The 14,414-nt window shown below is 40.9% G+C and overlaps 1 protein-coding gene across 1 annotated transcript in view; it reads left to right on the top strand.

The window, feature by feature from the left end:
• Window positions 1-8,923: 8,923 nt before the first annotated feature.
• Window positions 8,924-14,414, top strand: part of MARCO (macrophage receptor with collagenous structure) — a 41,344-nt gene continuing 35,853 nt past the window's right edge. The window contains exon 1 of the mRNA XM_032250654.1: window positions 8,924-9,168. Coding sequence (XP_032106545.1) covers window positions 9,072-9,168 — 97 coding nt within the window. The 5' untranslated portion in view covers window positions 8,924-9,071. The remainder of the gene's footprint in view (window positions 9,169-14,414) is intronic.

Here is a 14,414-nt window from a genome sequence, read left to right as displayed (position 1 = left end):
TCTACCCTACTTCTTTGTTTATCAAGCTCCTTGGATTTGTAAATTCATATCTTTCAACAAATTTGGGGCATTATCAGGCATTAACCCTTCAAATATTATTTCTGCCCTTTCTTCTCTTTTCTCCTTTTGAGATTACCACAATATGTAAGTTGTTCTGTTTGATGATGCCCCACAGATCCCTTAGGCTCTTTTCATTTTTTCTTATTTTTTTTTCTTTCTGTTACTCAGAGTCAGTAAACTCAATGGTTGTATCTTCAAATTTGCTGGTTCTCTCTTCAGTTTTATTAAACATGCTTTTGAACCCCTCTAGTGTATTCTTTTTTTCATTTCAGTGATAATATTTCTCAGCTTCAGAATTTCTTTTTGGTCCCTTTTTATACTTTCTACCTCTTCACTCATATTCTCATTTTATCCATGCATTGTTTTCTTGTCTTTGTCCATGGCTTCCTTAGTTTTTTTCAGCATCTTTAAGACAGTGATTTTAACAACTTTGTCTAGTAAGTCCAATATGTGGGCTTCTTGAAGTATGTTTTCTGTGTATTTATTTTGTTCCTTTGAATGGATCATACTTTCTTGTTTCTTTGTATGCCTTGTGATTTTGTTGTTGTTGAGAGATGGACATTTGAATCTTATAACATGGTAACTCTGGAAATTGGGTTCTCTTCCTTCCTCAAAATTTGTGTTGTTTTTGTTTTTGCTTTTTGGTGGGATGTTTCTGTCTTGAGAATCAGCTTAAAATAAAAACTTAAGCTCCTTTAGGTCTTTTCTAAACATACCTGTTTCTCTGGGACTGTAAATGGCCTTATAAATTTCTTCACATGCCTGTTTTTTATGTCCAAAACAACAGGTACTGCTTTTTTAAGTCTCCGAGAAGCTGTTCAGGTTTTGGTGTCCAAAACAACAAGCACTGCTTTTTTAAGTCCCCCACAAGCTGTTCGGTTGATGGGGGTTAAAACAATGACAAACCCGTCCCCATGCCTGCCTACCCCAACGGTGATCAGAAGCAGCAATCTATAGTCAGAACACAGAATGCTAGTATTTGAAGGAGAAGGTCCTTATGGTCCACCATAGCTTCAGTGAGTCATACAAGAAACATTGGTCGTTATCCCTTACAGCTGCCTGCTGCCTGCTGCCAGCTAGGGACTTGAGATGGATAGTCATCACTGTGTTGATAGCTGAAATCAATAAAATTTAGTTAAAATTTGCCAGCCAAACTGTTTTCTGGAAGATGCAAACATTAAAATAAACTCCAGAGTTCCAAAACAGTCAATTCAGACTGTTTCTAACAGCATAATTGTTGTGTAGATGGAGAGACACATTCCTGCTGCTTCCTACTCCACCATTTTCCCTGCCATCACTCCTAACATATATTAAAAGGATCCCTCTGGTTGCTATATTGGATATGAGCTGTATAATAGCAAGGACAAAAGTCTGCACATCAATTAGAAAGTTATTGAAGTAATCCAGGTGGGAGATCATGGTTACTTATACCACAGTGGTATCAGGGAGTTGGTGAGAAATTTCAAATTGTAAATATATTTGGAAGGTAAAATCAATGGATTTCCTAACACTTTTACAGTTGTGAGAAAGAGAGAGTGAGAAAGATCAAGGAGATCAAGGTTGACTTCAAAGTTTCTGACTGAAACAACTGGAAAGATGAAATTCCCATTAACTAAGACAGAGGAAAAACCAGGAGTTTTGTTTTGGCATATAGTTTGAAATGCCTATGCAACATATATGTAGAAGTTAAAAACTGAAGTTCAAGAGAGAAGTTTAATCCAGAGGTAGAAATTTGAAAATCATGGAATTTAAAACCATGAGACTAGATAACATCACCAAGAAAGTGTGTATGAATGGAAGAGATGACAAAGGCTAGAACCCTGGGGCACTGCAACAGTAAGAGGTGGGGAAAAGAGAAGGGATCAGCAGAATGAACCAAGAGTGACAAGTAAGAGAGGAAAACTTTCAAGAAACTCTTATGTCTTTTTTTTCTTTTTTTTGAGACAGTTTCACTCTGTTGCCCAGGCTGGAGTGCAATGACACGATCTCGGTTCATCACAAACTCCACCTCCTGGGTTTAAGCGATTCTCCTGCCTCAGCCTCCCGAGTAGCTGGGATTACAGGCATGTGCCACATCCCAGGCTAATTTTACATTTTTGGTAGAGACAGGATTTCTCCGTGTTGGTCAGACTTTCAAACGCCTGACCTCAGGTGATCCACCCACCTCAGCCTCCCAAAGTGCTGATATTACAGGCATGAGCCACCATGCCCGACCTGAAAATGTTATGTTTTAAAGGAAAATGCAGAGATTATTTCATGGAGGGGAGAGTGAGCAACCCTAAGAAATGCTTCTGACAAGTGAAATGAAAACTTGAATTTGACCATAGGATGTCCCCATGCAGAGTTCGTTGGTAATACTAACATGAGTAGTTTGGTTGAGTGGTGGGAATGAAAGCTCCCCTGGAGTTGATCTAAAAGAGCTTGGGAGAAGAAAAATTGAAGACAGTGGGTGCAGACAATTCATTTGAGAAAGTTTTTGAATAGAGAGCAAGGAATTGAGTAGTACGTTGTAGGAAAGTATGTCAAGAGTAGGTGTTTTAGAATGTGAGAAATAGTATGTATGTTCAGCAGTCTGTAAAATCAATGTTGTAGAGGAGATTGAAGGAAGAATTGCTACTAAGAAAATGCCCGTGAATAGGTGAGAGGGTATGGGATGAGTGCACAGATTGAAGGACTGGCTCTTGATAGGAACTTAGAAAGTTCATCTGCATCAAAGAAAGGCAGGTAGAAGCCTAAGTGCAGATACTGGTGATGGTGGAAGTGCAGGGCATTTTCCTTCTGGTTGTTCGAATTTCCTCAGGGAAAGTGAAGTGAGAGTGAAGACAAAATTAAAGAGAAGACAGGTATGAAAGTGTTATTTGGGAGAGTGAGTTGAATAAAGACTATTGTACTATTGCCAGACAAGATTAAGATTTACTTGTAGTTCACATCACAAAATTAAAGCAAGACCATCAACATGGCCACATCGTTTTCTCTAGTTACCTTCAGTTGCACAGAGGTTTGGATCTAACTAGGGTTGTAGGTTTTGTCAAGTGAGGACAATGAAGCAAAAAAGGGATAAGGGAGTTAAGGATGCGTACCAGGGGGTGAGTAACCGTAAATGTAAGCTGATTACGTAAGGAAGAGAGGACATAAAGTAGATGATGGGAAGGGGCAGAGTACCAGAGTAATAGATGAGAAGTCCTAGAGTTAAAAGATTGTTGGAGTTAGTGCTGAAGAAATGAGCTGGAAAGATAGGAGGCATGGCCAGAAAGAGGAAGGAATGAACAATTAGGAAGGAGTTACAGTTACTAAAAATGACAATATTGGGCACGACCCTGCAAACACATGACTAAGGGAGGGTGATTAGCAAGCTTATTGGAAAGGGTAAGGTTCTGTTTTCTTTTCTTACTAGCACAGAGCTTGGAACATAGTAGGCACTCATTACACATCAATTGCATGAATGAAAGGAATGATGACCACCTCCCCAGCAGCTCTAATTGAATGCCTGGCTTCTCTATTCCATCCATTTGCTCTCGATCCAGGATTGGTCAGGCAAAATGGTTTTCGGTCAAAGTGAATTAGCACGGGCAACCCTTGGTACAACTGTGAAACCTCTGAAGTGTGTATTAGTGGCTCTTGCTTTTCTTTCCATGCATTTTTAGCACTCTCCTGTGCAGAGCTTCCAGGGCCTGTGTGCTCCCACTCTCTCCTGTGCGTCCATCTTTTCCAGTCCCTCAAACCTGCTCTGGAAAAGAATGATATTGCTCATTTGCACTTCAGTGCATGTCTCTGCTTCCCCCTAGAGGGAATGTTACTTTTACGTCTCATTTCTAATTGAGGGAATATAAGGTTTGGTTCCCTGTGAAAACATTGCAGGCGTCAGGAAGGCAGGACATGATGTCTCTGCCCTTTATGGTCCCTGAATTGGGAGTGCTGAGTCAGTGGAAGAGTCATAAAAGACCAGCTTGCTTCTCTTTTCTTCCCTCTGTTCTCAGAGCAGAGTTTGCAGTCCGGATTTGGCAATACCAGTGTCCCCAGAACCAAGCCGGGTCTGGCTATGTTTTCTCAGGGCCCAATAACGAGAAGCAGACAAACTAGGCAAGAAGGGAATTTATTGCTGTAACCAGAGACTGGGAGAAGGCCAGAGATAATTCCACCAGACAAGCCCAAATTGTTATCATTTTCTTTGTGCTTATATAGGTTGGGGTTATGTGCCTACATGCTGTATAGTATTCACCTAGATATACTGGTAACTAATTTTGTTTCAGCTAGAAGGTCAGAGACAAAAAATGCTTGCTAAGTCCAATTGAAAGGGCCCCAGTACCTTCAATGCCTGTCTACTGTGATACCAAAGTGATCACTTCTATGTTATCTCCTTTGCAACTTGGTCTGGAGAGCTGCCTTAGACTCTCCAATGAATCTATTCAAACAGCTGCCTCTGTTACCTTGACTTGTCTCAGATTTTGTCGATCCAAGACAGGTGTTGGCACTAGGAATGTAAGACTGTCTCTATTATTTTGGCTTGCTCTAGGTTAGGGAGAAGCCCATGCAAGGCTCCTACTGACCATGTTTCATTTATAGCTTTGATGTCTGGGCACTGATTTCCCTAGGTTTAACTATTTGCTCAATGTTAAGGCAGCTCTGTGGAAATTTGTCTGTGTAACTGGGGTTCTATGCAGGCCTGTGTGTGTGACTGTCACGCCCACCTGTGTGATTGTCAGGGAGAATTGGCCTGCCACACCAGCTTGTGTAAGGACCCTCATCAGGCGAGAGAGGCTGTGGGTGGCCAGTACACAACTGTCACTGGGAGGCTGGCACTGTCACCCTGTCTTTCCAATGGCTCTCAAAAAGACAAACTTCTGTGAGTTGGGTCAATGTCCAACAAGAATGATTCTTTCATCTTTGTCGTTTAAATTCTGTTTTAATTAACTTTATTGAGTTTTGATTTACATACCATAAAATGCACATACTTCAAATGTAAAGTTTAGTGACATTTTAACTAACACTTCAATCAAGATACAGCATACTTTCAACTCCCTAGAAGTTTTCTTTGTGTTCCACTGTGGTGGAGTCCCGCCTATTCTCACCCTAGAACCCAATGGCTCTGTTTTCTGACACTTTGAATGAGTTTTGCCTGTATAAATGGAATCATACTATATGTTCTCTTTGAAGGCTAGCATCTTTTGCTCAGCATAATGGATTCTGAGACTCACAGATAGATAGGTCTCATAGATTCCATTGCATAGAAAGGCCGCAATTCATTCACCTGCTGATGGTCATTTGTTTTGTTGATTTTCTCTAATTTTTAAATAATCAACAGTTCTTGAGCTTCGTTAAGTACCAAGAGCTTAGGTAGGCCCGGGCACTTAGAACTGGCAGTAAAAATGAAGTCAATAGATAGAACTTTTAAATGTTTCTCTTTTATACATTCTCTTCAGTCCAGGCTGTCCATCCCTTCTGCTGGTGGGTACAGGCAGGTGACCAAGAAGATGTGTGAAGGGGCTTCAGAGTAGCCCTCAAGGCTTGAATCACCTGTCTGCTGTGGGTTGGTTGGTTAGTTTTGTTCACATGTGCTTGCGCCCATGATTTTTATATCATGGATTAATGTGGATGTCCCAGTTTTAAACTGGAGTTGGGTTGCTCAAGGGTTCTTCCTGGTGGTCTGCCAAATTAGTTCCCACTGACTGAACTAATTTGGAGCCCACTAGTTGATAGGAAATCAGGCTCCATGGAGACCATTAAAAGCAGCCACACTTGCCCCACCACTCCTGTGTGATAAAGCATTGGGAGCCACTTGGCCATCACCTCAAAGAATATCAGGACTTGATTGGGCTTTGAGGCCTCTCCAAATGCACATTTAAATACTCCAATCCAATTATATGCATGCTGCTAGACAAATGAAGCCAGACCCTGCATTTCTTGGACAACTTGGTCTCCAAAGGCAATCAACCACTTCACCCAGGAAGAAACAGCTGGATCTGTGTTCCTGGAGATAGAAGTGTCTGAGCAACACTTCAGAAGAGACTCTACCATATTTCCTAAATTGTGTGTTTTGCATATTATAGAAGACTTAAAAGATTTTTAAGGGATTCATTGACAATGCAGGAGTTTCATATTACATGCTCTCTCAATATAAGATGTTAATCTACATATAGCCCTTTTGTTACAAACGTACTTACTTATTATTTTATTTGATCCACACTCCCATTCTACGGGCAAACAGGACACTCTGGATGTCCCATTTTATAATAGGGATGCTGAAACACAGAGCTAATGAGAGAGCAAATGAGGAGTCATTGTATGTGCAAGGTGGGAATCTGTCTTCCTTTAAAATGTTGGCATTTGGTTCATCACAGAACTTTTGCATTTAATTTGATTTTTTAAAAATATTGCACTAAAATGTTATTTATCTCGATTATCTAATCTTTTGCACTCAAGGCTAGTGACTTATTGCTTCATCCTAATCCCCGATTCGCAGATTCTACAGGGTGAATGGATTAGCTTGAATCATATAAGGTATTCATTTATTGCACGTGAAAAATGGATGAATATCAGTCATTTCATATGATTCAACCTAATGGATCTTCCTAGGATGGAGTCGCAAGGCCACGCTGCACAAGTGCCTCATTATACTGCTCAGTGATCCTAAGCCCAGTGCACATTAGAGCTCCTTCTGAAATTTTTATTAAAACCAGAGCCTCAGGCTTGGGATGGTAAACTGGCATGTGTATTTTCAAAAAGTTTCTCTGCTGTAAACCTCTGGATTGGAACCCCTGGATTAAACCAGAATTAAATCAGGTTATAGAGGCAGAGAGTCTGGATTCAAATTCTGATATAGCTCTTTCTAACCACACAGTTTGAGGCAAGTTGTAAGTTATGAGTGTTGAGCAATGTGTATAAATGTCTAGCACAGCGCCTGGCATAACAGTAAATCCTGGATACGAATTAATGCTTGTACAAACCATTACTTAGTGTGGAGGTTCAGAGAAGTAAGTCAACTAAGGCCACACAGCAAGTTAATGAAAGAGTTGAATTTGGAACCCAAGTGTCTCTGGCCCCACAGCCAGAGGTGAAGTGACTATGCTTGACATTCACTAAGTGCTTCCTCTAAGAACAGGGATCCTCAGTAATTAGCTCCTGATATTTTCTAATAAGTCCCCTCCCCACACCCATGAGAATCAAAGCTGAGCTGACCAGGCAGAGGCAGAGGCAGAGCAGGGAACGCTGCTACGCTAAGCGAGAAGGTTATTTTGCCTGCGGGATTGACCTCCAGTGGGGAAATCCCCTGTCTCCTCAATTATCTGGCCCTATCTACCTCCCAAACGCTGGCTTGAGCCATCACTTCCTCATTTCCAATTCTCCCCTTTAAATTTTTCTGTGCTAGCTTCTGCTCTTTGTCCTCTGGTACAGCGGCTTCCTGAATGTTGAAATTGTGGGCACCACGGGGGACCTCTGCTTTTCAGACCACTGCTAGGAACTCACTTTCCTGAGTTTCATCCCCTTTCACTTTCTGCCATACCACAGGCCAAAGAAAGTGACTTATCCTGGCTTAGCTTCACCTCCTGTCACCTGTCTTCCTCACCTCTTACATTCCAAATAGGCCAAAAGTCTATGGCTCCCCTGTCCCGGGCTGTCCCACCTCTGAGATGCTGCACCTGCTCTCCTTCCTCCCTGGAGGGTCCTTGCCTCATGTTGCTCTGGTTCGATCCCCCGTTATTCCTTTAAGCATAGCTCTGATATCTCTTGATTCAGATGACAAAGCTTTTTGTCGTATTTCTGCCCTGTCTCCCCTGCCTCCAGGCACTTCTGTCTTCTCAGGGACATCAACCTTTGCTGCACTTCACAGCAGTTTTTCTGGAATCTAGTTGTAGCCGCATCTGTCTTGCATGCTAGATTGTGAATATCTTTAAGGGAAAAAAAAGCCATTTCTTCATCTCCTTGGCACCCAGCAGGCTCACAATGTCTCTAGGGATAATAATAACATGACCATAGTGTTTATTACCTAACACTTCCATCCTAGCCACCTTACATTATTTAATTCATTTAAGGCTCACAAAATTAATATCTTCCTTATTTTTACAAAGAGAAAAGTGGGATGCTCAAAGCTCAAGTGCTTTGCCCAAGGCCAGACAGCTCCTGTGTGGAAGAGGTGGAATTTGAAGCCAGCTCTTAGTGTCTGGGTCTTAACCACCATGCTATACAGCATTCCTGGTAGACATGCCTGAAAGGAGGGAGAGAGGGAAGTGGTTTCTTTTCTTAAGGAGCTCAGATCTCACTGGGGCCAGGACAAGGACACCTGTACACCTGTACACATGTATGTTTATGTGTACACACACACACAGAGAACATGGGAAAACTACAAGAAAAATTACTAAGTGCTAAAATGTGTGGTTCAGAGCAGTGCTTCTCAAACTTTAATGTATATATAAATTGCCTGGGGATCTAGTTAAGCTGTAGATTTGGAGTCGATCTGATGGGGTGACACGAGAGACTTATTGCTAGAACAAGTGAACTTGCATTTCTAACAAGTTCTCAGATGACACTGGTACTGCTGGTCCATGGACCACACTTTGAGCAGCAAGGATGAACTCTAAAGGCTGAGGTAGGTGAGAGGAGGGAGATTTCACTGTGGGTTGGAGAGGTCCTGGGACAGTGAGCTGAGTCTGCACCCACGGCAGGGATTGGTTGGCACTCTCTGAAGCCACCCAGCTTTTGGGTCCCAGGAACCTGGGAGTGAGGGGGTGCTTTCAGAGGCCTATAACTTGTGCCCCAAAGCTTCCTCAATCCCCCTTAATAAGCAGCGGCACTATACAGGAGATCCACATGTGATTAACACATTTTTGAGAAATGCCCAATCCTGACCATGTCAGGAAACACTCTGAAAATTCAGAAATCAAAACCAAACGGAAGTGCTGCGAGGTTTACAACAAGCTATAGTGGTTCGATGGGAAGGATCTTTCTCCGAGTGGTTCCTCTTGAGGGTGCATTTCTGCTGGCTCCAGGACTTTGGCCATCTATAAAGCTTGGCAATGAGAAATAAGGAAATTCTCAAGGAGGACAAATTCTTGAGTGGGATCCAACAAGCAGCTTTTGACCAAATGGCAATGGAGTCCTTTGAAATCAATGGTAAAGTACTATTCCCCAATAATGGAATTGACCAGAAATGTAGTCTTTCTGCTAGCTAGACACAAAAATAGACAAGTCAATAGAGAGTCTAGGTTTGCCCTATTGATGCATTTTGCACCTAACCCTCACTAGTACGTGTCTGGAGTGCTTCAATTTGGAATTCCTGTAATGCTAATAATAGATGCTGTATCTTTAGCATATAGTCAGATTTTTCTTAGCTTCACTGTTGATTTAGTTATACTTAAATATTTTTCCTTAGATAAATGTCAATGCTTATTAAATGTCTCCTTTTTTGTGAGTGTCTTATTCTGACACACAGGTTGGGTGATAAAATGAAAACTCAAAACGGGGGCACTGAAAGGAGACCACAAAACTGAAGCACCACAGCTTTCAAATCACAGCTTCTTTAAAATTCATTAAGGGAATTTCTGTTTTAGCTGATGTGCTGGTCAAGAAACATATTCTGTATTTTGTGTTGGCTGAAATATGCTCATAGTTTCATAATTAGTTTGTCTTGGATTAAATTCAGGTCTATAATATTCCGTCAATTCTGTTGTCTTTATTTTCTCACTTGGCATTCCACAGGTGACGTATTTTTAAAATCTTCTAGAATTTGTAATATTTGAAATCATGGGTGGGCTTGCATTCTACAAAGGATCTCTGATTTCCTAGTCTATGATATTCTCTTGGGCTCATCTTCCAAGGTGATCAGTCATTCCCACTCCCAGGCTTTCCTGGAAGTTGTCTATGCAGGAACAGTGGTGGCTCTGTCTCCTGGCCAGAGTGTCTTTCTCATCCCACACCCATCTGTCCAGGTCCCTGTATGGAATTTTTAGGGATACAAAGATGAAGCATCTGGGGCTCTGCCTCTAGGCATTTGCAGTGTAATAACAGAGAAAGGCATGAGTGCTAATTGCTGTAATAATCATTGGCTGTTTGGAAGTTCTCAGAATGCAGTATTCTGGATACGTAACTGTTTAAGAGACTGAAGATGTTCAAGCAAAGTCAGCTGATCAAACATACTGAGCACCTATTTCCAGCAGATCACTGCACTCAGCACTGAGGAAACAGGCTTGAATAAACGTGGCCTCTGGCCTCTGGCAGGAGGGAACAGTGTGAGCCGCCCATTAACTGACCATTTCCATGTTGTGACTGAGATTTCGAGGGATGGATCTAACTTGGTGTGGGGCCCTGGAGGGAAAAGCTGACACCTCTTTAAAGTTTAAACAATAAAGAGGGTCCATTAGAGAAAGAAGTTAGTGCCTAGGACAGGGGTGGATGCCACATGTTTGTATTGTATTCACAAGAAATATTCAGAGGAATATAAATAACTCCATGCTGGTTCACCCGAAACTGGGAGGGAAAGACCAGTGGGTACTGAGGCTGGAACCAAAAAATTTGACTTCATCCTGAGGTCAGTGGGGAAGCAGGAAGGGGCTGATGTGGGGCCGAACGGCACTAATGTGCATGTAAGGTTGCTCTTGGTCCTACATGGGGATGGCTGGAGAGAGAAGCTGAAGGCAGAGAGGAGCTTGGCAACAGGAGGTGATGAAGAGCAGTGGATGGAAGGCAGGAAAAGAGGGAATGCTCTGGAGAAACACTAGAAATCAAATCAATTTGACTGCAATGGCAGGACAGGGCTGGGGAGGAAGACACAGAGTTAAGGGTGAATCCCAGATTTCTGACCTGAGTTGTGTGTGTCATCAACTAAAAATGTAACCAAGCCAGTGCAGGACTGCTTGAGCCCAGGAGTTTGAGACCGACCTGGGAAACTTAGTGAGACCCTATCTCCACCAACAAATAATAAAAAATTTAAAAGTATCTTACCAAAAAAATAAAACTACTTTAATTTGGATGAAACATTTTCTTAAATGCATTTACAACATTCTGCCTTTTAATACAAAGACCGTGAAAAACATAAAATTTTCTAGAAGAGTGCCATTATGCAGGATAATCACTGTTAGGCTTTGTAGCAGTGACCCCTCAGGGCTGGCTCCTGGCTTCTTACTTATTTTTTGTCTGCTGAAGATTTATTTATTTAGGCAATATATATCTATTTTCTTTGATAATACATTATCTTAAACTTCCCACATATCGTTCACCAAAAACAGCACTGGAAAACATTTGCAATGTCATTTTCCTCATTTATATTTCTCTATTGTTGTTAGTATTGAAATATAAAATGCTGTTTTTCCCTGATGATAAAATATTAAACTATTTTTTATTACCCAAGAATACTGGACTAGGAAAGTTTTAACCACACACTGAAGAAAATTTTATAAGTGAGTTTGAGAAACTTTTGGAATATAAACTTTATTTTTTCTAAAATCAATCTAAAAAAATGATGAGGAGTGTAAATTTCACAGTACACCCTCTACAAGCACAGTGCACTTTGCCTCCCTCTTTCCCACCATCACCTCCAGCCTCCCTCATTAGAGCAAGCCTCTTTCGTTCCATTATCTGCATTAGAATTAAGGTACTCTTTCTTTTCTTTCTTATTCTAGCTTTTCAGAAGTGTAATTAATAATACAAACTGTATATATTTATTATGCACACGTGATGATTTGATGTATGTATCCACTGACAAATGACCACCACAAAGACTGCTTCAGTTTCCTGAAGGGATTTAACAAAGGGTTGGCTTCTGTGACCCTCAGGGTCCCGCAGAATCCCAGGTCTCTCCTCAGAGCCATACAACTGCTGTTTTGCACCATCATCCACCTCAACAATGGAACATTTGGGCTTAAACAAGAGAATTTACCTGTTGAGAATATCTTTCTGGGTTGTGTCTGTTTCTACCTTTTTGAACATTACCAACCTGTGTGTGGCTTTAGGTTTCCTGTCACACTTTTGGCCTGTCTGGTTTCTCAAGAAGGACTTCTGTTACCACACAGCCAAGCACGTTAGGCAATGCAATGTGATCTGTCGGGACCTCTTTTTTTTCCTTTTTCTCTTTTGAGATTGAATCTTACTCTATCACCCAGGCTGGAGTGCAGTGGCACAATCTCAGCTCACTGCAACCTCCATCTCCCAGGTTCAAGTGATTCTCCTGCCTCAGTCTCCCTAGTAGCTGGGATTACAGATGTCTGCCACCATGCCCAGCTAATTTTTATATTTTTAGTAGAGATGGGGTTTCACCATGTTGGCCAAGCTGGTGTTCAACTCCTGACCTCAAATGATCCACCCACCTCAGCCTCTCAAAGTGTTGGAATTACAAGCATGAGTCACAGCACCTGTCAGGACCTCTTACCCCAACTTCTCAACTACTTCAGGCTTCCTGTCTTCCCTCATGATAGTCTTTCCACTAACTTCATTCTTCTCTTCTTGAGACAGAATATTGAAACAAAATACACATAGAAAAGTTAAGGTTGTTTGTTTTAATTAACGCTAACCATTGTCTCTCAGTAGTGAGTCTAATCCTCCCTTTCTTCCTTCCCTGAAGATACTCCAGAGTGACCTTTAACAAACTGAAACCCTCAAGTCTGTTCAGGCTCAGTCTTGCTGACATGACTGCTATTATTGCATGTCGTTGTCATGACTTTGCTCTTCATCATCCTCATATTTCTCAACATCTTTTAAACATCTGGCTTTACCATAGAGTTTTGTCTTAACTTTTTGTTGTGAAATAGTTATAGACTCAGAGAAAGTTGCAAAAAATGTTCAGAGAAGCCTTTCTAACCCCTGACTCACTCTCCCTCAGTGGTAATATCTTACATTGCATCAGTACAATAGCACAACCAGAAAATTGATATTGGTGCAGCCCACAGAGCTTATTCATTAGTTTTCCATGCACTCATCTGTGTGTATGAATATAGTTCTACCAATTCTATGCTAAATAAACCCACATATTTCTCCCTCCCCCACCAGCAATCATCAACCCCTGGCAACCACTAATCAGTTTCCCATCTCTATAATTTTTCCATTGTTGGAATGTTACATAAAGAAATTACACAATATGTGACTGCTTTAAGATTGATTTTTTTTTCCACATAGTGTAATTCCTTTGAAACTCATCTGTCCATAGCTGGCTCTTCTTGCTGAATAGCATTCCATAATATGAATGTATCACAGATTTTTTAAACATTCAGTCAAAGAAGGACATTTAGGTTGTTTCCAGTTTGGGGGGCTATTACGAATAAAGTTGCCATGACCATTTCTGTAAATGCTTTTGTGTGAGTTTAAGTTCTCATTTCTCCAGAGTAAATGCCCTAGAGTGCAATTGCTGGATTCTAAGTGTATGTTTGGTTTTACAAGAAGCAGTCACTATATTTTCCAATGTGACTATACCATTTTACATTGCCAGCAGCAGAGTACAACTGATCCAGTATTCTCTAACCTTGCCAGCATTTGACATTATCACTATTTTTTTAATGTAGACATCCTCATAGGTATATAGTGATATTTCATTGTAGATTTAATTTACATTTTCCTAATGCCTAATGATGGTGCTATCTTCTGATGTGCTTAGTTACCATTTGTATAACCTCTTCAGTGAAATGTCTCTTTGTGTCTTTTGCCCATGTTTAATTGGATCTTTTTTTTTTACTGTTCGGTTTTAAGAATTCTTTATATATTCTATATATAAGTCCTTTGGCAGATATGAAATTTGCAAATATCTTCTCCCAGTCTGTAACTTGTGTTATGTTCATATCAATGTCTTTTACAGCCCCAAATATTTTAGTTCTGATAAGGCCTAACCTAACAATTTTTCCATCTATGGATTGTGCTTTTGGTGTCGTCTAAGAACTCTTTACCTAGTAGCCCTTGGTGCTAAAGATTTTCTCCTATGTCTGATTCTAAAATGTTTATAGTTTTACCTTTTACGGTTAAGTTCATGCTCTATTTCATTTTTATTTTTATATTTTAGAGACAGGGTCCCCCTCTGTTGCCGAGGTTGGAGTGTGCAGTGGCTATTCACAGTGTGGTCATAGTGCATTACAGCTTCAAACTCATGGGCTCATGTGATCCTCCTACTTCAGCCTCCCAAGTAGCTGAGACTACAGGCTCACACTACCATGCCCAGCCTGTGATCCATTTTGAATTGATTTTTGTATATGATATAAGGTTTAGGCCACGGTTTTCATTTGTTTCATTTTGTTGACCATGAATATATAGCCATTCCACACCATTTGTTGAAAGGCTGTCCTTTCCCTATTGAATTGTTTTAACATCTTTGTCAAAAACAACTTGGGCAAATTTGCGTTCATCTCATTCTGCCTTCTTTATTCTACTCCATTGATCTGTAT

This window comes from Sapajus apella, unplaced genomic scaffold (genome assembly GCF_009761245.1).
Source record: "Sapajus apella isolate SASKATOON/1434 unplaced genomic scaffold, GSC_monkey_1.0 scaffold72, whole genome shotgun sequence".
NCBI classification, from domain to species: Eukaryota; Metazoa; Chordata; class Mammalia; order Primates; family Cebidae; genus Sapajus; species Sapajus apella.
The sequence above is the reverse complement of the archived record's forward strand: the minus strand, read 5'-3'. Positions and strand labels throughout refer to the sequence as shown.